Source organism: Erinaceus europaeus, chromosome 22 (genome assembly GCF_950295315.1).
Source record: "Erinaceus europaeus chromosome 22, mEriEur2.1, whole genome shotgun sequence".
Classification (NCBI taxonomy): Eukaryota; Metazoa; Chordata; class Mammalia; order Eulipotyphla; family Erinaceidae; genus Erinaceus; species Erinaceus europaeus.
The window spans coordinates 14,960,630-14,986,455 of NC_080183.1; the positions used below are offsets into that span (position 1 = coordinate 14,960,630).

A 25,826-nucleotide genomic window follows, 5' to 3' on the forward strand; every position below is an offset into this window, starting at 1 on the left:
AGCTGCCGCACCACCCACCTCTGCCGTGGCCGTAGTCCACAGTCTGCTGCACTGGCGGCGGCTTGGACATGGGCGGCAGGCCCAGGGGCAGTGGGCCAGGAGGCGGGATGGAGGGGTGTATGGGTGGGGGTGGCAACACTGCCGCAGATGGGATGGCTGCACCGTCTGCTTTAAATTCTGAATTCAGTCCTTGTTCCTCATTTGTATCCCAGAGGCCATAGAAAGAGTCTTCATCCCAGCGTTCCTGTTCCATACCTGATGCCGGTGGCTTCATCATGGCTGGAGGAGGCGGAGGAGGGGGAGGTGGGGGCAGGGGTGGCGGTATTGGGAGAGGCGGCCGGGTCACAGGCGCAGACAATCTTGCTGCTAGGATGGACGGCCTTAGGATTGGCCGCTTTGGCTTACTCTGAGGAGGGGGTGGCCTATAGGACCCTGGAGGCTAGGAAACAAGAGGAGAGGGCTCAGCAGACAAGCTCACCAGCACATTCTCACACGTCAATAGGAGCACAGCTTTCACTCTATATAAGAAAACACTTGACCAATTGTACTTATTCAATACTCAGAACATTTGTGCCCCAAGTCAAACCATTAGGAATCTGAAAAGACAAGTCACAAAGCAGGTGAGACTTTATGAAAGTCCTGTCCTTGGTAAAGGAATGGTCAGGATACTAAAAGATTCACACAGTATGGGGCTGGGCAGTGGCACACTGGCTTAATAAGGTTGAGGACCTGAGCCAGGATCCCAGTTGGAGCTCCCGGCTCCCCACCTGTGAGGGGGGTGTGTGGTCGCTACACAAGCAGTGAAGCAGGTCTACAGGTATCTATCTTTCTCTCTCTCCCCCTCCTCTCTCTCTCCCTTTTTTGTTTAAAGATTTTTTTTATTATCTGTATTTATTTAATAGAGACAACCAGAAATTGAGAGAGGGGGGGGTGATAGAGTGGGAGAGAGACACCTATAGCCTTGCTTCACCACTCACAAAGCTTTCCCCTTGCAGGTGGGGACTGGAGGCTTGAACCCAGGTCCTTGCGCGTTGTAATGTGCGCTCAACCAGGTGCGGCCACCACCCAGCCCCTGCCCTTCCTTTTTTAATTTCTCTCTGTCCTAGCCAATAAAAATGAAAAATGAGTCACTGAGCCCCAAAGATAACCCTGGAGGCAAAAAAAAAAACAGAAACAAAAACAAAATCACATAATATAATCTAACAAGACACACAACAAAAATGCTTTAAACATGAACAAAATGTCTCAATAGTTATTTCTTCAAAGAAGATATGAGAATAGTAAGTATAGTGAGTACAATAAACATATGAAAGACACATGGCATCATTAGGTAAATACAAATTAAGACCAGAATGAATGCCATTTCTCAGCCAACAATTAAGACAATAGACAGTAACAAATAATGGCCAGGACACAGAAAAGTAAGAACCCTCCCAGATCACGACTGAGACGGGAAGATAGCATAGCCATTTTGGGAAATAACATTTTCTCAAACTGTGTACTGCTCAAATGGAAAGACGGTACCATGTGAGCAAAAGAATTATTAGGAAAACGACAAGTTTATAAACACAAAGCAATGCAGTGCAGGTGTGTACTGTGTACTTATCAAAACCTTCGAGAGAAGGCATTTCTGTCACACTTCTGGACACAGGAGAAACTATTCTTGCTCAGAGCACACGTTTCCCCATACCAGATACACTGCGGGTCTTGATGTGTTCTGGAATCTTGACTCCTGGGGTGGCAGATGGTCGGGCATCTGGGGCTCAGATCCAAAATCTTTCATCTTCTGAAGCTGTTCTTTCTGTTCCCTGTGAACAAATAAATTGTCGCCGTATATAAAGCATGTCTACTCCATTTCTACATGACAATACAGAAGGAAAAAAGTACCTCCAAGTCTTATTAAAAAAACACTCCAGTTTCCACAGAGCTCCTCTGGGGTAACGTCCCCTCCTGCTTGTAAGTAGTTAACTGATTTGCCATTTAAGACCTAATTATAAATTTATTAAAGATCACAAAGGGACGGTTCTACAAGTTGCCTCAAACAGTTTATTTTTATATCTCATCTATTTGCCGTTTTTCTATCATTCAACACGTTCTCTTGCTCTTGCGTAAGCATTCTCTCCTTCCCTCCCCCTCTCTGTGTATATGTTACTCAATTCATTATAAACTAGAGGTTGAAAACTGATGGTCCATAAATCACGTATCGCCTGGGTGCTTCTTAACTTAGCTTTCATGTCAATTTTTATGTCTTTAAGTTAGCTGTTGTTATGCCCAAAGCAAAATATTTCACATATGAAGAAACTGGCACCACCTGACCTACATTCCCTCATGCCAATCAGCTGGCGTGGAGCAGGGGCATCCACTTTAGATAAAGTCTGCCAGGAGAGTCACACCTGGCTCACTCTCACTCATTTGTTATCTGTCTGGGCCTTGTAGGCATTCTGGGCTACAGTCCCTGCTATACACAGTGAAAAAAAAAAAACAAACCAGTTTATACCATTAAAAACAATACTTCATAGTCTTGAAGAGTAACTATGTAAAACTTCGTAAGTTTTTCCTTGGGTCAAAGAGGATAAACTCATTGGCCAAATTTCTTTTCCTGTTCCTTCTGATGCTCAGTAAACATACAGAACACCTACTGGAACACCCCAGAACTTTTATACATTGCTCCCTACATCCTGTCAAGCACAACGACTAGATGGACACATAATAAGGGTAAAGTCTACAAAAAGATGATTTTCTGCGTCATATGAACCATATCGTGACTGTACACCACAACTAACTTGAATTCAACTGTGATCACTCTTATCTGTCATTTGTTGCTTGAAAGACTTCAAGAAAAAAATGAAGGCTGATCAAGTACCTTTTATCCAGCATTTCCGTGCAACACAACAACGGATGGAAAGAAAAACATTTTAAAGTAAAGGAAAAGGAACCTGGGCAACATAGCAACACCAATCAGCTTGGCATTCTCCAAAAACAAAACACACACTAGAACTTGAAGACTAGCTTCAAATTCTTCGTTTGCCACTCACTGACCAAGTGGACTCCACCTCTCTAAGCCTTAGTGTCGTTGTGAGGTGAGGATAATCTCTGTAGACTTTGAAATACAAGGATTTGAGAGGGGAGGTTGAAGACAACATATGCTGAAATATTAGCACAGTGCCCAGCACACAACAAGTGTTAGGTGGAAGGTGTCCGTTAATTCAAAAGTGAGCGAGACAGTACTAATTGCTTTATGCCATGCTCTGCACAGCTTCTTCACAAGTGTTTTCAAACAAATCAGATCTCCTAGGACTTACTTCCTACAGACCACGGAAATATTTGCTGCCTGAGGCCCCTGAGGTTTCACATTTACCTACAGGTTTTTCTCGCCGTATTTTCTAGTCCTGAAGCTTTCGTTAGAACTTTAGTTGGCATGATCCAAAAATGCAGACCAGAAGGAAAAAATAAGGGAAGCACGATACACTGAAATGCATCAAAACCAGTTAACTGATGTGCTCAAATCATTGCTAGCTCCCATGCATGGGATTACTCAAATGCACTTGCAGTCTGTCACTGACCCTTCAATTCCTACTGCAGGATGTGTTTAGGAATGAAATGAACATACACAAAGCACTTATTACAGTTCCTGGCACACAGCAAGCATGCATTAACATTAGCTTTTGTTACTATTGCTACTACGTGGTAAGTATGACACGCAGACAGCTACACATAGTTAAGTAAAAAAAAAAAAAAAATCACCTTCTACTCCCCTTCTCACAAATACTTGATCATGGAGAAATATGCAGCCTCCTCAAATACAAGTACCTAGTTTTAGTTGTAAGGAAAGATAACCCCCAATGTATCAATGGTTAGACAAACGTTGAGGACGCTTCCAGGTAAATCATTCCTAGCTTCAACAGAGGAAATGAGTATTTTACAAAATCCTACCAAAGATTAGTGGGTCAGAAGTCTATTGGCTCTAATAGCATAGAACAAACCACTTCAGGGCAGGGTGGGGCTGTTATTGACAAGCTCTGTGAGATCCACAGCATTGAAAAGCTACAGCCTAACAACAGAAACATGCACAGGTGGGGAGTGTGTGTGTGTGTGTGTGTGTGTGTGTGTAACACACCCACAAGAGTCAAGAAAGGCTCTCGATTTTCTCACAGCAGGAGGCAGTTTATAACAGAACACGGTTGGTTCCTAAATACCCATCTCTGACTTCAAACAGCACTGAGCATCGAGAGAGAGAAGCTGTGTGGAAAGAGCCTGGAGGAAAATGACTCCACTCACATACACCACAGCACTTTACAAAGAGCAGTCTACTTGTGGTCTGGACTAAAAGGAGCGAGCTGAAGTGGTCAACTTACCGAAGCATTTTCAGTTCTTGTGCAGCTTTCAAAATGATTTCGTGCTGCCTCTGACTGAGAACCATTACCCCTCCAAGGCCTTGGTCAGAGTCTAAGTTTGCATCCGACCCCATCATTTCAGAAGAACGATGTGAGGACATGGGCTCCGCCAGGGGGGAATGTCTGTCCACATCAGACGGGTACCATCTGTCTGACAACCGCTCTCTTTCCCAGTCCATTCTGTCGGGCACGTGGTCGCGCTTTTCCCGCCACGTGTCTCCTCTTTCTGGATACTCTCGGATCCTCAACTCACCCCTATCACGGAAATCTCGGTCGTAGCCATGGTCTCGATTTCTTTCTTCTCTCCATCTGTCGTCTCGGTATCTATCCAGAGGTGGAAGAGGCGGAAGGGGTGGCAGAGGTGGAAGAGATGGAATGTCCCGTTCACGAAACTGTGATTCTTGTTCATCCATCGGTCTCCCATAATCTCTGTCCCACTCACTATCCAAATTTCTGTCATACACATCCATGGGTCTTCCGATCCGGTCCACGTCCCTGTCCATGTCCCTGTTGTAGTCATCATCCATATCCTGATCTCTCTCCCAGTCATCCCACCAAGGGCCTCGTCTATCTCCATCGTGAGAACGGGCCGGTGGTGCTGAGAACCTGTCCTCTCTGTTATATGGGTCAAGGGTGTCGTCTTGATAGTCTCGTTCACATTCTCTCCAATATCTATCTCTATCCCAGTCATCAAGTCTTTCACGTTCCACTGGAGCATTTCTGCCATCCAATGGGAACTCTTCGTGCCCTCTGTCTTCTCCGTGACTCCATGGAGCACAAGGAGGCTCATCTCGGTGGTAGGGATACATCTTTTCCCCACCATCCCCAGGTTCTGGTCTAAACGGCCCTCTATCCCGGCCCAAATCAGGTCTCCCCAGCCCTCTTTCCCGACTGCCAGGTCCACGGGGCAGTGCCCTCTCCCTGCTCCCAGCTCTCCGGGCTGGTGCTCTTTCCCTGCTCCCGGCCCTTCGAGGGGGTCCTCTCTCCTGGCTCCCAGCTCTCCTGGTTGGGCCCCTTTCTCTGCTGCCAGCTCTCCCCCTGTCCTGGCTGCCTTGCAGACTACCTGGTACTTTCTCCCGACTGCTCCCTGACCTCACCAGCCCTCGGTCCCGGCTACCTTCCCCTCTGCTCATCTTCTCTCGACTGTCTTCTTTCCTAGTCACCATCGTATCTTGGAAGTCTTCTTGTTTGACCAGCCCTGGGTCATGGCTGACTGGCTGGTCTCGCCCTCTACCTGCTAGTCCTTTGTCCTGTGAGTCTTCCACTCTGCTTTGCCCAGCAGCTCTGTAAGACGAGCTGCTGCCTCGACTGCCATCTACCCTACTATCTCTGTCATCTGGACAGGGCGGCCCTTTTTCTTGGTTGGTTTCTGAATGGGGCAGACTACTCAGGCCCAAAGGTTTGAAATCATTATCTGCAGTTAACGATGATGATGTTGCCACTGCTGGTCCTCCCTCCATCCCCCCTGCTTTTGAGGAAAAAGAAGACTGAGTAAGTACAGGTTTATTTGCAAGGGGTACAGTCTGAGTAACAGTTTGGGCTTTGTCCATTGCTGCCATCGCCATACTCTGGGGACACTGGTCCCACTTAGAAGGTTTTATGGGACCTTTGGAGACTTTGCTTTTGGGTGACTCTTGCTGAGAGCCGCTTAGATTCTCATTTGACTGGGCCTCCTTGGCCTCCTTGGCCTCCTTTGCATCTGCTGCACTGGGAAAGGCAGTTGACTGCATGGTTAAAGTCTTCTGCTGGTTACTAGTGGTGTCTGCTAACGGCTCTTTGTTTCCTGAAAGAGGTTCTGCTTGTGGCTCAGGCTGCTGCTGCTGCGGTAGCTGTCCAAATGCTGCTTTGGGGGCTTTCCACTGAGGTCCACTCTGTCGAGGACTTACAGATGTATTGGGGGTAATATAAAACTGAGACGCTGGCCCCCGGGGAATCAGCCCCCATTTGCTCTTAGTGCCCTCTGCTGGCTGACCTTCATATCTGGGTCTCGGCCCATCGGGGCGATTTCCTTCAAAACGAGGCCCTTTGGGTCTCGGTCCTTCACACCTTGAACCTAAATCCTCAAATCTTCGAGGACCATCAAATCTACAAGTAAAACAAAAGATATTACTCAAGACAGTAAAGCAGGAAAAAAAATTCGCCATGTAAGAATATTTCAGGCACTCTGGCCTTAGAATCTGTTCATAACAAGGACTCTGTCATTAAACAAATCATGAGCCATTGGATCTCAAGACCAGTATGGGGGTGGGGGGGGGAGGACAGGTTGTGGAAGTCACGTCAGTATTATCTAGCTCACATCTCCTGCAGCAAGCCACTGATACACTGAACTGTCAAAACCAGTTATAAATGCTGTGCCTTGGTTAAACAGAGAAGTCCGCTCATTTTAAATGGGACAAATTCTACAGCTAACGCTAGGATTAAAATATAACTAAAAACAAAACATGAAACAAGAATGGCAGGATGATTTTAAGTATATCTTGACGATTTGATGAAGTTTTTTTTTTGTTTTTTAACATGAACAGGCAGTTTAATATTGTGTCCTGGCATTTTAAAGTGCAAACACAGGGGCCAGGTGGAGGCATACCTGGTTAAGCACACATTTTACAATGCCCGAGGACCTGGGTTTGAGCCCCCAGTCCCCACCTGCAGGGGGAAAGCTTCAAGAGCGGTGAAGCAAGGTTACTGGTGTCTCTCTCTGCCTATCAACCACCTTTCCTCTTGATTTCTGGCTGTCGCTATCTGAGATATTTATTTATTATAAATAAATGAAGATAATAAAAAATTAGTCTTTAAAAAAAGTGTAAATAGATGTTTTCTGCTGAGGACCCACTGTCTAATGTAGCACCACACCTGCCAGGCTGTATGGGGAGAAGAGGGTGTGCTCGCTATGGGAGCCAACGCGCTCCCTCATAGTGGCCTGGGTTTAAGCCCTCACACCGGGAGTTACCATAGCAGTGGAGGAAAGCGCCAGTCCCAGCAACTGTCTGAGAACGGCCCATGTCAGGAAAGACTGGGAACAAGTACTGTCAGGGATGTGGCGTAAAAAGGACTGAGACACAGGTGGTGGGGAAGCAAACTGGGGCAGCCCCCACGGAAACAGTACGGGGAGTCCTTAGACACAGAACAGGAATAAAGAGCAAACGCCCTACCGCCCAGCAATACCACTACCAATCTGCAGCCTTTCAAAGGCCTCAAAACAGACACTTGGAATGAATCACACAGTGAATATTCACTAAACACAGCCACAGGGAAAGGATGCGCACTGCTTAGAGAAAAAGAAAAACAAGCACTTAGTGCTTAAGTATTTTGAAATTGTTCATCTACATGCTGAGTATTTCGTAAGTCTCTAAAAACAGAAATCCTACAACAATGCATTAAAACCACTAGAATTGTGGTCGAGGAAGTGGTGCAGTGGATAAAGCACTCACTGTACACTCAAGCATGAGGTCCTGAGTTCAATCCCCGGCAGCAAACATACCACAGTGATGTCTGGTTCTTTCTCTCCTATCTTTCTCATTAATAAGTAAATGAAATATTAAAAAAATAAATAAATAGGGAGTTGGGCTGTAGCTCAGCGGGTTAAGCGCAGGTGGCACAAAATGCAAGGACCAGCGTAAGGATCCCGGTTCGAGCTCCCGGCTCCCCACCTGCAGGGAGTCGCTTCACAAGCAGTGAAGCAGGTCTGCAGGTGTCTGTCTTTCTCTCCCCCTCTCTGTCTTCCCCTCTTCTATCCATTTCTCTCTGTCCTGTCCAACAACGATGACAACAATAATAACTACAACAATAAAACAACAAGGGCAACAAAAAGGGAATACTTTTTAAAAATCCTTAAAATAAATAAATAAAATCACTAGAATTAAACATAAAAGTCTCAATGTATGTTATATACCAATGCTACTCCAACAATTTCAAACCTTTGTATAAGACCTCCAATTGAGGCATGCAGAAATAAACAGACCCTTAAACAAAGCAATGTCTGATATCTCAATGTTTACATAAACAAGCCGAACAATGGGAATTACATATATTAAATCTCAGAATCAAACTCTTGCAACGTGTTTGTTTTGATGTGAAATAACGCTTTTAAAAAAAAAAAAAAAAAAATATAACCAGGGGGTCGGGCGGTGGCGCAGTGGGTTAAGCGCATGTGGCGCAAAGCGCAGGGACCGGTGTAATGATCTCGGTTCGAGCCCCCGGCTCCCCACCTGCAGGGGAGTCGCTTCACAGGCGGTGAAGCAGGTCTGCAGGTGTCTATCTTTCTCTCCCCTTCTCTGTCTTCCCCTCCTCTCTCCATTTCTCTCTGTCCTAGCCAACAACGAATTGCATCAACAAGGGCAATAATAATAACCACAACGAAGCTACAACAAGGGCAATAAAAGGGGGGAAAAATGGCCTCCAGGAGCGGTGGATTCATGGTGCAGGCACCGAGCCCAGCAATAACCCTGGAGGAGGAAAAAAAAAACAAAAACATATAACCAATATCCTAAAATAAAAGTCCCCAAAGAGAAGAAGTCAAGCTTGACAAATTGCAGGGTGACGGCAAACTACAGCCTTCAGATGCTTTCCAACCCTGCTGGGATGACTACAAATTGGAAGAGCTCCACAATCTCAAGCCCACAAAGCAAGCAAGCAGGACGGATGAAAAGCCTTGGTGCTGGGCTGGGGAGACAGCACCATCGGCAGCACAACGCACCCACACCGGAGGTGGCAGAGGGCCCAGGCTCAATCCCCAGCCCCACTGTAAGGCACAAGCTGAGCAGGGCTCCGGTCGGGCGGAGGCGGGGAGTCTTGCTACTGGAAAGAGGCTAGCTTCTTCAGATTCCATGCAGCGTTCATCAAAAGTCCAGCAAATTTCTGAAAACTGACGAGCTGATTCTAAGTCTCTGGGAAATGAAAAGAATCTGAGCAGTCAAGCAGTGGACATCAGGAGCTAACGAAGAGATCAAACTTGAGCTCAAGCATGGTTCACAAAGCCTAAGAGATATTTACCAGTGATTCCTGCCACCCCAAATTTGCCAACCTCTAAGACAGAATTAAGACTTCACACCAATAAATAACCAGGATGGATTGTAAATTTAATTCAAAACAGGATGGCACTAGTGCAAGGACACTAAAACAAAATAACTAGACAACCCTTTGACTGGGGTGTTGAGAGAAGAGAATCCACTAGGCAGGATCCATGCACTGACAAGCTCACGAAGCCCAGGATGGAGCCCAACACCACTTGGGGAGGGTGGTGGCTGTGATCTGTCTCTATCTGAATTAAGGAGTGGCCTGGGAGTGGTGAAATCACCCATACACAAAGCCCTGGCTTCACAGAATAAAAACAAGTCACTTGTCTGTGATGAAGGAAACATCTCAAGGTGGCAAAGGCTGAGCAAATACTGGCGGTGGTGTCAACTGAAAGGAGGAAATGATGGCCCTTGCCCTGTTCTGCATTCCACACAGTAACCACAAATTCAGTTCTATCTGAATAACTGATTTCAAAGTAAAAAGTAAAAGTGACAAATGAGGATAATGTGTTTGACCTTCAAGGTCAAATTAAATAAAGAGTTCTCAAACAGAACACAAATAGCATTAGCCAAAGAAAAAAGGCCAGTAGTTGGGACAGTTAATGAAATTCAAGAACTTTTTTTTAAAATTTTTTTTATATTTATTTATTTATTCCCTTTTGTTGCCTTTGTTGTTTTATTGTTATAGTTATTATTGTTGTTGTCGTTGTTGGATAGGACAGAGAGAAATGGAGAGAGGGAGGGGAAGACAGAGAGGAGGAGAGAAAGACACCTGCAGACCTGCTTCACCACCTGTGAAGCCACTCCCCTGCAGGTGGGGAGCCGGGGTTCGAACCGGGATCCTTATGCCGGTCCTTGTGCTTTGCGCCACCTGCGCTTAACCCGCTGCACTACAGCCCGACTCCCAAGAACTTTTTTTTAAATTTTTTTTTATATTTATTTTATTTATTTATTCCCTTTTGTTGCCCTTGTTGTTTTATTGTTGTAGTTATTGATGTTATTGTTGTTGGATAGGACTGAGAAGTGGAGAGAGGAGGGGAAAACAGGGAGGGAGAGATAAAGAGAGACACCTGCAGACCTGCTTCACCGCCTGTGAAGTGACTCCCCTTCAGGTGGGGAGCAAGGGCTCAAACCGGGATCCTTACGCTGGTCCTTGCATTTTGCACCACCCTGCACTACCACCCAACTCCCTAATATTAATTTTATTATTAGCTAGAGACAGAGAGAAACTGAGTGAGGAGACAGAGATAGAGGCAGAGAAACACCTGCAGCACTGTTTCACCACCCTGAAGCATTCCCCCTGCAGGTGGGGATCAAGGGCTTGAACCTGGGTCCTTGCAAACTATTACGTGTGTGCTTAACCAGGTGCACCACCACCTGGCCCTGAAGTCAAGAACTTTTAATAATCAAGACACCATTAATCCTTGTGATTCACCAGAGTTCCTTAGATAGAACCACTTTTTTCAGCCAAGAATAGAGAGCGCTTACTGGGACCAGAGGCTGGCTCGTGCAGTAGAGTGCGCACATTATATTACAGGCAAGAGGGCCTAGGTTCGAGTCCCTGACCACCACAAGAAGGGACACTTCACAAGTGTGGAGTGATGCTACAGGTGTCTCCTCTCTTTCACCCTCTGCCTAAAAGAGAAAAACAAATGCAGTTATGCAGGTCCCAGTGATAGCTCTAGTGGCAAAGCATTAATTATTTAATTAAAACAGCAGGGGCGAGGGAGATAGCACAGAGGTTTACACTACAGACTGTCATGTCTGAGACCTTTTTGGCTCCACCAAAGCCAGAGCTGAGCAGTGTGTTCTGGCCAAAAGACAGGGGAGAAAAAGCAAACAGAGGCAGACCTGGGGCTGGGGGTGTAGCTCATTAGATCATAATGCTTACCATGCATGATGGCCTGTGTTTGATTCCAGAACCAAATAATTAAAAATAATGTTCAGAGTTGATTAAAGCATCTCTTAGATCTCAAAATACTGTCTAGAAAAAGATGGCACAAGAAAAAAATCCTTCATTCAGGGGTCTTAGGCTAACAGATGAAGGAAGAACAGATATTCCGTGGACAAAGCAAGAAACCTCGCCAGCAGTTCTGACACTGAGTAAGTAGCTGGTGTCACAGAGGAAAACTAATGCTTCTCACAGCATTCAAAGATCTAACAGATGGGGTGGGTGAGGGCTAGCAGGCAGTACACCCAGGTGAGCACACGCATTACCACGCGCAAGGACCTGGGTTCAAGCCACCCAGCCCTCCCCCCCCGCAGCAGAGAAGCTTAAGTGGAGACGTAGTGTTGCAGGTGTCTCTCTGTCTCCCTCTATCTCCTCTTACCTCTCAATTTCTCTGTCTTATCCAAGATGAAATAGATATTTAAAAAGAAGAGATTTAGATGAGGCAGACTCAGTGCTAGCAAAGGAAACAAAAATGAAGTTATACAATTAGACATCTTAGGAAAAACAACTTGAGACCCACGTTCAGATGATGTTCAATCTCCTTTTGGATGGAAGGACGGAGGAATGGATGGACAAATGGGTCCTGGAGATGTGCAGATATAATTTTTTTGACGCTGGGGTCTTGTGGATGTGTGATTTCATTGCCCCGGGCTAACACTTTCATTCCAAGAGACACAGAAGGTGCATCATGGTACTCTTGTGTGGAGCTGGCCAGGACTCAAACCTGGAGTGTGTGCCCTACCCACTGAGCTTTTGTTTGTTTCTTAATGTGAAGGACGACAACCAAAGTTTTTTATTAGACTAAAATAAAGTTTGATTTGTTCATTTTAAGCACTAGCGATGGGAGTTGTGTTGTGCTTATAACATTGGCTATACTCTGAATAAATAAGGCTGATCTTTTTTTTTTTTTTTTTTTTTTTAAATGCTGGGGTGTTCCATGTTCATGATTCTGATTCTTCTAGTCCTGGGCCAACTTGCTTGTTCTTTTTGCAAAAGAGAGAAACTGACTCACCATGGCGACACTGTCTGCAGAGTGCAGCCCAGTGCTGTGGGGCTCTGAGTGGTACCAGGGCTCTAACCCCAGGCTCTAGCTAACCTTCCAGGCCCATAAACACTTCCTGCAGTGGATTCCCATATCAGATAAGAACGCTTGATACCCTGGCATGTTATTTATTCTCAATTAGAAGAGCTTTTCTAAATACTGAAGGAAAGTTCTGGAGCCATGACTCAAACAGAATTTGCATTTAACGTTCACATACCAGGCGAAGGAAATAGCATAATGGTTATACAAAGAGACTCTCAAGCCTGAGGCTCCAAAATCGCAGGTTCAATCCCTTGCACCACCACAAGCCAGAGCTGAGCAGTGCTTTGGTTATTAAAAACAAACAAAAAACCTCACATACCTAAGGGCCTTTTGAGTTTTCGCTCATTTGATTTGTATGTATGTATATTCATAAAATACAAATGTGTTTTTATTTTGTTTTTTAAAACATTCAACGAATCAAAAAAAAAACATTTTACAATCATGAATAATCCTGAGCAACCTAATGGTTAATTAAGTTAAACTGAAAATTTTCTTGAAGTTTAAAATTTTAAATTAAACAGCTTTGTAACTGGACAATTTTCAGACAAATTCAGTGTAGCCCTAACAGAATCCATATCTACAACCATGTCAATACAAGTTTGGCTGCAAAGCCTCGGGGAGGAAACTTCACCATTACCACCAACCTCGCCACCTACGTGAGAACAGATGAGATGGAACTTGGGACCTGATGCTCATAAAGCCAAAACTCTAAGCCCCAGTGCCACCTCCCAGGTCGTGAACCCTGGTGGGTTTTAATTCAGTCAAACAAAACTTAGCTAAGACAGCAACTAAAAGTCCTTTTAGTGAATCTTTCTCTTTTTCAATTTCTTCCTTTTTTTCCTTCCTTCCTTCCCAGAGCACTGCTCAGCTGTGGCTAATAGTGGTGGTGGGGATTGAATCTGGGACCTTTAGTGCCTCAGGCATGAAAAATTCTTTTTGCAGAACCATTATGTTATCTCTCCAGGCTCCTAAATGAACCATGTCCCTGCAAAAAAGTTGAAAAATTCCCTGGGCCACTTGACTAAAAGACCACATAGGGCTTAAGTGAAGCCAGCAACTCTGGACCTGCTGTACAGGTGGGAGAATGAACTCTTGCACTCATTTTCTTTAACCCAACTCATTTCTTACTTGTAGGCAATTTTATCAGTATCTGAGTTAACGGTTCAGTAGAAACCAGGGAAAACAATAGCTAGTCATCAGACCACTATCCAACTATATACTGTTTACTGTAAACACTGGCCAACAATGGTTAATAGCTTTGTTACTTTATGTGGGGAAAAAAAAAACAACAGAATAAAACTTCAATTATTTTGCAGTTATATGGTTTCATTAGATCCTTTCTTAGTTCTAAGATATATTAAGAGGCTTTTTTTTTCCTAGTACTTGAAACATTGTGTTTTCATATCCTAGAATTCATTATCACTCCTCACTGCTTACCAATCATCTCCAATATGCTAAAATTAAAATAAGAATGATAGGTTTGTCCGCAAGTATGAAACAAGGATGCGTTGGCTGAAACATGCAGTCAATTTTTAGTCTTTATTGACCACAGTACAGTATTCAGAATTTTTCATTTCCTGCTATAGTAATAAAAAGGAGAAAAATGATGGAGAAGTTATATCAAAATTATTAGACGAATCAAAGACTAAACCCAGAGTATAAAAACCCAGGGTATAATAAAGTCACCAAGTTGGCCATCTAAGTGCAGTCTCCAACTAGGACTCCTCAGATGGCCATGGACTAGGCCATATTCTCAAAATCAAGATTCAAGTGGATACTTGTAAGAACGCAAAGGCAAAAAAAAGAACACAAAGGCAACAGAGCTTTATTATTCACTTAGCTATTAAAGAAGAACTTCACCACATGATACTCTGTGGCAAGAAGCAGTGACGCTATTCTACTTTGACATGTGCTGTCCTAACTTTTCTGAAATGATTTCATCTTCTGTCACATGGGAGGTGGTGCAGTGGATAAAGCACTGGACTCTCAAGCATGAGGTCCTGAGTTCAATCCCCAGCAGCCCATGTACTAGAGTGATGTCTGGTTCACTCTCTCTTCTCCTATCTTTCTCTTTAACAAATAAATCAAATCTTTAAAAAAAAAAAAAAGTTTTGAGTCCCAACATCACATGTCAGTGTAATGTTCTGCCCCACTCTTTCCATAAATTTATCTTAAAAAAAAAAATGACAACTTAATCTTTTAGGATGTTTGTATATAAGAATTTACTTGATGTAGCGCTTTCACTCTTTTTTTTTTTTTTTCTAATTTATTGGACAGACAGCCAGAAATTAAGAGGGAAGGGGGTGAAAGAGAAGGAAGACGGAAGACAGACACCTGCCACACTGCTTCAACACTCGCAAAGCTTTCCCCATGCAGGTGGGGACCAGGGACTTGAACCTGGGTCCCTGTGCACTGCAACATGTGTGCCAACCAGGTCTCCTCTTTTAATTTTTTTTATTAAGGGGGAGGTGGCTCAGTGGTAGGGCACGTGCATTGCATTCTTGAGGGCCTGGGCTTGATGTCCAGCACCAAGACTAAACAAACCGAGCTCCACGGATGGTGGAATATTGTTTTGCTGTTTCTCTCACTCTCTCTCTCATAATCAAATAGGGCTGGGAAGTGGCTCACTTGGTAGAGTATGTGTCTCACCAATGCAATGCCCTCAGTGCAGTTATGGTACCACATGGGAGCACCGTGGACAGCACCACGGACAGCACCACAGACGAAGGAAGGCTATTGCGTCGTCTCTCCTAGCTCTCCTGTGCTCTAAATACAGAGAGTGAAGAGCCTGGGAGGAAACTCAGAAATATCATGGATGCTCGTGAATCTGAGTTCATTCCCTGGTGCAATAAACAGTATATAAGCAAAATAAAATTGAGCTGAGGAAATGTTTTAGGGGCACAGATACATGATATAGGAAACTAGAGTTACCAGCAGTAGAGTGAGTCCTTGGGGTTTGATCCCTGGCACAGCATTTAAAAAGTGTGTGTGTGGGGGGGGGGTGCAGTGGCACACCCAGTTTAGCACACACAGCTAAACTACACACAAGTATCCACTTGAATCTTGATTTTGAGAATATGGCCTAGTCCATGGCCATCTGAGGAGTCCTAGTTGGAGACTGCACTTAGATGGCCAACTTGGCGACTTTATTATACCCTGAAACGTTGCTGTCTCTGGGTTTAGTCTTTGATTCCAGGCTGGAACCCCCATTCCCCACTTGCAGCAGGGACACCTCATGAGCGGTGAAGCAGGCCTGCAGGTGTCTTTCTTCCTCTCTGTATCCCCTCCCTCTCAATTTCTCTCTGTCCTATACAATAGGAGGGGGGAAAAAGCTGCCATGAGTGGTCCAGGAGGTGGTGCAATGGATGAAGCACTGGATTCTTAAGCATGAGGTCCCAAGTTCAATCCCTGGCAGCACATGTACCAGAGTGATGTCTGGTTCTTTCTCTCTCTCCTCTCTTTCTCATAAATAAATAAAACCTTAAAAAAAAAAAAAAACTAATGAATTAAAAAAAAAACTAATGAATTTGCCTATCAGGCTCAGGCAAAAAAATAAAAAAAATTAAAAAGCTGCCATGAGCAGTGCTGGCACTGAATCCCAGTGATAAGTCTGGAGACAAAAATTAATTAATTGATTAATTAATTAAGTAAATTAAAATAGTGGTTAGGATCATGATTCATTGAGTAAGTGCAAAAATTGCATGCATGTTGTCTGGTCCAGTCCTAAACCCTATATGTGACGGAATGGTGCTCTGGTCTCTCTCACTCTTGCTCTCAATGAATAAATACATCTTTAAAAAAATTAAGTGGGGGGAGTCGGGCGGTAGCACAGTGGGTTAAACACAGGTGGTGCAAAGAGCAAGGACTGGCACAAGGATCCTGGTTCGAGCCCCTGGCTCCCCACCTGCAGGGGAGTTGCTTCCAGGTGGTGAAGCAGGTCTGCAGGTGTCTGTCTTTCTCTCCCCCTCTCTGTCTTCCCCATCTCTCCATTTCTCTCTGTCCTATCCAATAACAATGACATCAATAACAACAATAATAACCACAACAATAAAACAACAAGGGCAACAATAGGGAATAAATAAATATTAAAAAAAAATTAAGTGGGCACTGTCATATGCAAGGGCCTAGGTCTAAGCCCCTGGCCACCACATGGGAGCGCTGTACACAAAGGAAGCTTCATAAGCGGCAGAGGTGTTTTTGCTTTAGTGTCTCTCCTCCCGCCCCCCACTGGAAAAGAAAGGAAAGAAGGAAAGAAGGGCAAGCCTGCAGAAAGCAGAACTGTACTCCTGCAAAGCCCAGTGAAGCTCTGGCAGCAAAATAAGTAAAAAGGGCTCATGGAAACTGCAAGAGTAGTAAGGACTACTTTCCTGCTTAACTGAAGCAAGCAAATGGTGCTACAGAGGAAGGAACAGTCAAGACAATGTAGACATGCAATGGATACATGACAGATGAGGAACTAATACCTAGTATATAAAGAATTTTGACAAATCATTAGGGAAAGAGGAACAAAAAAGCCAGGAAAAGACTTGTCAGCATTTCATTAGAGAGAAAACCCGACTTATCAATGAAATGGAAAGGAAGCCAACCGTGCTTGTCGTCTTGTTGTCAGGGACAAACAAAAGCACACTGCAATACCACTAAACTCCTACTACAACTGATCACATTAAAAAAATTTTTTATTATCTTTATTTATTTATTGGATAGAGACAGCCAGAAATACAGAGGGGAGGGAGAGAGAGAGGAGGAGGGAGGGAGAGAGACAGAGAAACACCAGCAGCCCTGCTTCACACTCCCAAAGCTTTTCCCTGGCAGGTGGGAACTAGGGGCTTGAACCCCAGTCCTTGTGCATTGCAACGTGTGCACTCAGTCAGGTGCAGCCACCACACAATTGGTAACGTTTTAAAGTTGAGTTCATGAGGATACAAAAGAACTAGAACACACACACTGGATGAAAGTACAAAATGAAACAGCCACTTTGTAAAAACTATCTGACAATATGGATCAAAGCAGAATATATACCTACCTTATCACCAAGTATTTGCATACATGCAAATAAATGTAATTATACATACGTACATAAGTACACACACATAGAAATGGACACACAGTATTAGGTTGCATGAACACACTTCGCCCAGCAGAAGCCCACAGGAACAAGAATCACACACTACAACTACACAATCAAGATGAACGTGCCGGGTGGAAACAAGCTCTCAGGCTGCAATGGGATTGATTCCATGTGCACAAGGTTCAAAGGCAGGCAGGACTCATCTGTGGCGTAAAGTCAGTGGTTTACAGAAATCCACAAGAAATCCGCATGAGGACTTAAACAGTGATCATCTGGGAGGGTTCACTTTGTAAAAACTCTCCAAGCTGTGCACTGTTCTGGAAAATAAAGGGTTCTGGGAGCCCGCAGTCACTGGTGTTGACAGTTTACTAGGGTGGTGGTACTTTTTATTTTTATGTCTCAAACTTTTTTTTTTATTATTTATTTTCTTTTTTGTTGCCCTTGTTGTTAGGGTGGTACTTTTAAGACTAATGAGACAAATAAACCATTTCAAAACAGCTACCCCAGATGTTCAAGAAAGGGCTGTTATCTACACATAATGCAGCTGTCACCTGTAACAACCTGCCCCATCCTGTCTGTCCTAGTGCCGGGATCCAAGCCTGGGCCTCACACACGGGCTAAAAATGCTTTCCATCACTGACTGATATCCTGGAAGGCCAGACCTCCAAAGGTTATTTTCAAGTTTCATTTTTCCATCCAGCTTTGTTTTTTAAAAAAATAAGACACGGGGCTACGCACCTGGTTGAGCGAACATGTTACAGTGCACAAGGACCCGGGTTCAAACCCCCAGTCCCCAGCTACAGAATGATGAAGCAGGGCTGCTGGTGTTTCTCTCTCTCTCTCTCTCTATCTCCCCATTCATTTTCAATTTCTGGCTGTCTCTATCTAATAGATAAAGATAATAAAAATAACAGTTTTCTTGAAAGAAAGAACCATGTGCTGCCTTGCCACGTGATTAATCCCAGTCTGAGCCTGACCCCACCACCCTGTTGTAGGTGAAAAGGCTGGGAAAGGAATTCCCGTACCTAAGAGCAATGTGTGGGCCAAGAAATACATCAGCAGAAAGCTTACCATAAGATCTGGGGTTCAATCCCTGACACCACCTAGGGGCACCGAGGAGGCATCCCATGGCTGGTGCTTTGATGTTTCTCCCTCTATTTCTGCCCTCTAAAAATGCAGAACAGAAACTGGGCTGGGGATGGGGGAGGAGGGTGGTGAACACACACATCACCCTACAGAAGCCAGAACTCCCACCTTTTGCTCCCCATAAAGATCTCTGGACATTACTCCCAGAAGGATAGGAAGCTTCCAATGGAGGGGATGGGATACAGAACTCTGGTGGTGGAAATTGTGTGGCATTGTACCCCTCTTATCCAACAGACTTGTCATTCATAATATAAAAATAATAATAATAATAAAAATCAAGACTCGTGGTGACAGATGCTCCAGGTGGGACAATGCATCTCTTACTTCCTCACAAGACAGCAGAGGGTGTTGAAGAACTAAGGTAAGTTGGAACGCAAGCCTCAGATGACAGATAAAATGCACCTCAAGTGTGAGCTGTAGAGAGGATTCTGCTCTAGATAACTGTTAAGACCCGCCTAGCAATGGAATTAACCTTACATCTGAATTGGTCGTCTTCAACACAATGGGAAACGATAAATTTCAGTGATGATGTGGAGAAAGAGGAACTCTGCTCCACTGCTGGTGGAAATGCATGCTGGTGTAGCCATTATGGAGAATTCATAAACCAAAAAAATGGAAATACCTTAGAATCCACCAAATACCAAATCAATTCCTAGGCATTTATCCAAAAGACATGAAAACACTAATTGGAAGGGACATATGCACCCCCGTGCTGATAGCTGCATTGTTCACAATAGTCAAAATGTTTAAGTGACAGATGACAGGATAAAGAAGGTGTGGGATTTATACTCCATGGGATACTACTTAGCCATTAAAAAGCCAGTTTTGTGCCCTTTGGGACAAAGTGGATGGACCTAGAAGTGATTATGCTTAGCGAAGGAAGTGAAGGAAAGACAAGACCAGGGCCGGGTGGTGGCGCACCTGGGTGAGCACACGTCACAGTGCGCAAGGACCAAGTTCGAGCCCCTGGTCCCCACCTGCAGGGGGAAAGTTGGACAAGTGGTGAACAGTGCTGCAGGTGTCTCTCTGTCTCCTCCTTCCCTCTTAATTTCTTCCCTCTTAATTTCTATACAACAAATAAATAAAGATTAAAAAAAAAAGACAAAACCAGATATTTCACGCATATGAACTACATAGAATTGAAACACATAGGGACAAAAAATCTTTCTCTCATTAAAAAATAAATGAAATAGTTTTTACAAAACTAGTCAACTCATCTTTAAGACCCTGAAAGAACTCTAGTGTGGTGCCACCTGCATCCCTTTCAAAACTGATTTAAGTAATAAATAGATAAAGCAAACAAACTGCGGAGTCAGGCGGTAGCACAGAGGTTAAGCGCAGGTGGCACAAAAAGCAAGGACCCGCACAAGGATCCCAGTTCGAGCCCCCGGCTCCCCACCTGCAGGGGAGTCTATTCACAAGCGGCGAAGCAGGTCTGCAGGTGTCTTTCTCTCCCCCTCTCTCCATTTCTCTCTGTCCTATCCAACAATGACGACAACAATAGTAACTACAACAGTAAAACAACAAGGGCAACAAAAGGGAGTAAATAATTATTTTTTAAAAAGATTTTTAGCCTGCGGCCCCAGAGATCCCAGAAATTATTATAAGCCAGAGCTGAGCAGGTCTCCAAATAAATAAATAACACAAACAAACAGGAATGTACTTCTCTAATAGCAATTTAACCACCAGATCTAAAATGAGAAATCCAGGAGAGTCTGATCAAGGTGCACATACGCCACAGTAGCCCACAGCAGCATCTATAATCACTGGTCCTCGATATCCTTCGACCGTGACATCACACACACAGCCAACAAATGCTTTTGCTCTGGGGAAGACTCGGGCCTGGGCTCCCACTGTGTGTAGAGTGGGGCTCTATTTTCCCAACTAATGAAGCTAAGAAAGCTTCACCACCCCGTCAGTCGTAGCTTATAAAGAATAAACATAGGGGGAGCAGGGGAGATAGCATAATGGTTGTGCAAAGAGACTCTCAATGCTGAGAGTTCCAAAACTCCAGGTTCAATCCCTTGCACCACCATCAACCAGAGCCAAGCAGTGCTCTGGTAGAAAAACAAAACAAAACAAAAAAAACAAGTTTAACAACAATATAATCTGCATGATTTCTAGGACATGTTTGAAAAATTCAAAGTGCTGAAATTTGGGGGATTTTACTTTTTTCAAAGGCATTTCTGTCATTTTTACATTTTATATAAATAGTTCTCTTATAATTTGCATGTGAAAATTTTCTTTTTTTTTGTAAATTTATTTCTTTATTGGGGAATTAATGTTTTACATTCAACAGTAAATACAATAGTTTGTACATGCATAACATTCCCCAGTTTCCCATTTAACAATACATGTGAAAAATTTCTAACTAAAATGTTTTTCTAGATGACTCTGGCTTTGTGAGAACTGTGGTGGTTACTGTTCGGATGGGGAGGACAAACATCTTGGGTGGTACTCTAGCCTCTAACCTGGTAGAATACTGTTTATCATAAATCGTGCTTAAAGGGTTTGAGAAAAAAGTAATGAAAAAATCAATTGTTTTTCTAGAACTGCGGAGATGGCTCAGTCACAGAAAGCATGTCTTCCTTATACATGTGACTTATACATGCCTGAGCCTTGGCACTGCATTAAAATAAAAACAACAAAGAGAACATCAAAAATAGTGAAGCAGTGCTTTGGTGTCTTCCTTTCACAGTTCCTTCCCCTCCCTTCCTTCCTTCCTTCTTTCCTTCCTTCCTTCCTTCCTTCCTTCCTTCCTTCCATCTTGCAGCTAAGAGATGGCTTAGTAGGTGGACAGCAGGTCTAACATGCCACTGCACTGAACTGGATCCTCATCACTGCATATGACAGAGGGGTACTCTGGTGTCTCTCTCCCTCTCTCTCTCTCTCTCTCTCTCACACACACACACACACACACACACCAGTGCACAGGACCCAGGTTCAAGGCCCTGACCCCTACCTGCAGGGGGAAGCTTTACAAGTGGTCTCTCTGTCTCTTTTGTTCTCCACCCCCCCCAATACAAACAGATTATAAATCTTTAAAAATAATGTTTATATAGGAAAATGATCATTCAAGTCACTTGGGGGAGAAAATAGACTATTACTTGGAAAAATAAATTTAATCATTTTAAAAGGCAAATCAAAGAAGACACTAAGTAGCTCAAATAAAAGAAAAATGACTGGCAGAGGGTAGATAGCATAATGATTATGAGAAGAGACTCTTATGCCTGAGGCTCCCAAGTCCCAGATTCAATCCCCTGCACCACCATAAACCAGAGCTGAGCAGTGCTCTGGTAGACAACAACAACAAAAATACCCAATAGAGGATAATAGGAATTTTATCTGTTGTGTCATATTCACTGTAGCAAACACAGATCAAGAACTTAGTATTTGCTACACAAATGAATAATTTCAGATTCAGCTTATACTAAACATCACTGCCTTATTTCACTAGACTACCGCTTTATTCATCTGTATCTCCAAGAGCTAGCCTTTAACAAAAAAAAATTACCAAGTCAGTTATCTGGCCAATGAAAAGACATATTTAATATCACTTTTGAAACTGAAATAAATAAGCCTTTCTATATAATACTACATCACTTCATACTAGAGCCCTACATAGAAAAGTTTCATGACATCAAAGAAACGGCGGATGTTGGGGCCAGGTAGTGGTGCACCTGGCTGAGAGCACACACAGTGTGCAAGAACTCAGGTTCAAGCCCCTGGTCCCCACCTGCAGGGGGAAAGTTTCATGACTGGTGAAGCAGAACTACTGGTGTTTGTCTCTTTCCTTCTCTATTTCTCGCCCTCCAATTTCTGTCTCTATCCAATAATAAATTTTAAAAGATTAAAAGAAAATAATAAAAAGTACGGGAGTCGGGCGGTAGCACAGCAGGTTAAGTGCAGGTGGGGCAAAGCGCAAGAACCGGCATAAGGATCCCGGTTTGAGCCCCGGCTTCCCACCTGCAGGGGAGTCACTTCACAGGCAGTGAAGCAGGTCTGAAGGTGTCTGTCTTTCTTTTTCTTTTTTTTAAGTTTTAAAAAACTTTTTTTAATTTAGTTTGCCTTCTGTTGCCCTTGTTTTTTATTTTTTATTGTTGTTGCAGTTATTGTTGTATTGCTATCGTTGTTGTTAGGTCAGAGAGAAATGGAGAGAGATGGGGAAGACAGAGGGAGGGGAGAGAAAGACACCTGCAGACCTGCTTCACCACCTGTGAAGGGACTCCCCAGTAGGTGGGGAGCTGGGGGCTCGAACTGGGATCCTTAAGCCGGTCCTTGCTCTTTGCGCCACGTGCCCTTAACCTGATGCGCTACCGCTGGACTCCCATGGTGCCTTTCTCTCCTCGTCTTCCCCTCCTCTCTCCATTTCTCTCTGTCCTATCCAACAACGACAGCAGTAACAACAACAATAACTACAACAATAAAAGAACAAGGGCAATAGAAGGAAATAAATAAATATTTTTTTAAAATTAAAAAAATGAAAGCTACATGATGCCTATTGCCATTTCTAGATTTTACTGCCATGACTAGGAACAAACAATAGTAGGAACAGTCATTATAAACCAAGACCATGTGTGTGTATTACAAAGAGACTATCAAAGCATTTCATACCAGTAAAGGTCTAATTAGCATATATCAACAAAAGGTCAAACCAAAGCAAAGCAAAAATGAAAATAATCAGGCGGACCTACCTTGGACCTCTTGGACCTTCTGAGTAACTGCTTCGAGGAGGGTCTGGAAGCAGTCCACCTGACCTCACTGGCATGTCCTTGACCGCGGTGACTGGCTGAGACGAAGCAGCTGAAGGTTCCCCAAGTCCTTGCTCTGAGGAGAATGGACTGAACGCCAGAGAAGATTTGCTCATAGAAGCTTTAGAATTCACTTGCTCTGACTGCAATGGAGGATGGTAAGTGGAGGGTAGGGCTGAACCAAAAGACACAGGAGTGGGCAGCAGTGGTGGTCTAGGTTTCTCTGGAACCTGTGAGCTCTGAGAACTGGAGGCTGGGGGAACTGGGGCCGCTGTTAACTGAGGAGGGATCCCCTGCGGGACCCCGGGGGGAGGTATTCCGGGAGGAGGTGTGGCTGAAGACAATGGTGGGAGGGACATGACAGGTGGAGGTGCAGTTGAAGACAGAGATGGGGGAGGAAGAACTGGTGGTGGACCTGCAGAAGACAGGGAAGGTGGGGGGAGCACCGGTGGTGGCCCTGTTGAAGAGAGAGACGGTGGCATCACCGGTGGGGGCACAGAGGTCGGTAACGATGGTGGCATCACGGGTGGGGGCATGCCAGGTGGTAGCAATGACGCTGGTAGGGCAGGGAGCATCACAGGTGGGGGCAGTGACGGGGGCAGGACCGGAGGAGGCATGGTGGGTGGAGGGGGAGGCAGCTGAGAATAGGGGACAAAAGGAGGCGGCACTGACATGTTCCCCATGTACTGGTTCTTCAGGTTCTGAAATGAATTGACTTTCTCCTGGAGATAGGTCTGTGTGGCCTTCATATGGCCCTGCCAGGTTCTCCACTGCTTCTCATACTCCTGCAGCTGATCTTTGTGAGGATACAAATGCAGCTGTTCCTCCCACAGCTGGAACTCTTGATCCCATTCTTGGTAAAGGTGTTGAAACTGTTGCTGCTGCATCTCACAATGTCGTAATTGTAAATCTATAGACATGGTCTACAAATAAAGGGATACAATTATTTCAAGACGTTCAAGGAAGAGAACCAGTCGTAAGGAAAACATTGATCAGTCAAGGGTATTTGGAGCCTTAGGAAACTGAAACACTAATGACTTTAGAAAAAAAAAAATTTTTTTTCTTGCCAGAGTTACTGCTGGGGCTCAGTGTCAGCACTATTAATCCACTGCTCCTGGCCGAGGGTTTTTTTTTTTTTTTTTCTTTATTTTGATACACAGAGAGAAAGGGAAAGAAAAGAAGAGAGATACCTGCAAACCTACTTGACTGCTCATGAAGTGTCCCTCTGTAGGTGGGGACTGGGGCTTGAACCTAAGGATAAGCTCCACCCAGCAGGTGGAGTAGTGGCTAGTTTGTAGCATGAGGTACTGAGTTCAATTCCAGTGTCACATGTGTCAGAGTGATGTTCTGATATCCCCAATTTTTATTTTATTGTATGTTTTTAATATTTAATATTGGATAGACAGAGAAGTTGAGAGAGGAGGAGGAAAAGATAGAGATGGAGAGACACCTGTAGCCTTGCTCCACCACTTGTGAAACTCCCCCCCCTTAAAGTGGGGACCAGGGGCTTGAACCTGGGTCCCTGTGCACTGTAACATGTGTGCTCAACCAGATGCACCAACCGCCTGGCCCCATGTTTTGATGTTCTCTCTTGCTTTTCAACAAAGTAAAATTAAAAAGCTTGTGAATGCTTTCAATGATAATCATTCTTTTTTCTTCTTTTGCCTTATGTATATAAGTTATCAAAGAGTTAGAAAAGTCAAACACTAAAGTATTTATCATAGTGTATTTTTCAAAATTTCAATTATTACCTTGACTCACTCATAAAACTTGAAAAACATTATTATTATTATGCACTCAAAGATACAAAGATAAAAATAATAAATCAGTACCAAGTGTTTTAAAAATTTAATGGAAAAAAAATTGGCCCCGTGGTCCAGGAGGTGGCTCAGTGGATAAAGCAATGAAAAGAAAAGGAAAGGAAAGAAAAGAAGAGAAAAGAAAAAGGGAAGAAATGAAGAAAAAGGGAAGAAAGGGAAAGGAAAGTGGTCTGAGAGGTAGTGCAGTGGATAAAGCACTGAACTCTCAAGCATGAGGGCCCGAGTTCAATCCCCAGCAGCACATGAATCAGTGATTTCTGGATCTTTCTCTCCTGTCTTTCTCATTAGTAGATAAATAAAAATCTTTAAAAAAGAAAAAGTGAAAGGAAAGAAAAAAGAATTTCTGCATTTTAAATGCCTGAGTAGCAGCAGTCCAACAAGTATCTGGGTCAGCACGCTGAGCAGCAGCCCCTCCCCCAGAGGATTTTCATGCCACTCTTTCCAGGGCCCCAAGGTAACCTGACAAAGGACTCCAAGGGAGCGCTTTAGGAAGACAGCAAATCGTCAATCTTCACTTTCCTCTTGCAGGAATAAATGACAAACTAATCCTCTAACCATTCGGCGGCATGACTGGGGAGATAAGACAGACAGACAGCCACC

General features: G+C 44.0%; 1 protein-coding gene across 6 annotated transcripts in view; it reads right to left on the reverse strand.

The window, feature by feature from the left end:
- The window catches only part of YLPM1 (YLP motif containing 1), a 56,393-nt gene that overhangs the window by 20,157 nt on the left and 10,410 nt on the right, over positions 1-25,826 (reverse strand). For 3 of the 6 annotated variants that reach the window (XR_009547266.1, XM_060181288.1, XM_060181287.1), the window contains exons 4-7: positions 23,350-24,329; positions 4,356-6,479; positions 1,691-1,808; positions 19-439 (exon numbers count right to left, since the gene is read on the reverse strand). Coding sequence is in view for 5 of the 6 variants with exons in the window: in XM_060181288.1 (XP_060037271.1) it covers positions 19-439; positions 1,691-1,808; positions 4,356-6,479; positions 23,350-24,329 (3,643 nt within the window). In the remaining variant the exon portion in view is untranslated. The remainder of the gene's footprint in view (positions 1-18; positions 440-1,690; positions 1,809-4,355; positions 6,480-23,349; positions 24,330-25,826) is intronic. The other 3 variants (XM_060181291.1, XM_060181290.1, XM_060181292.1) reach the window with 2 other exon arrangements.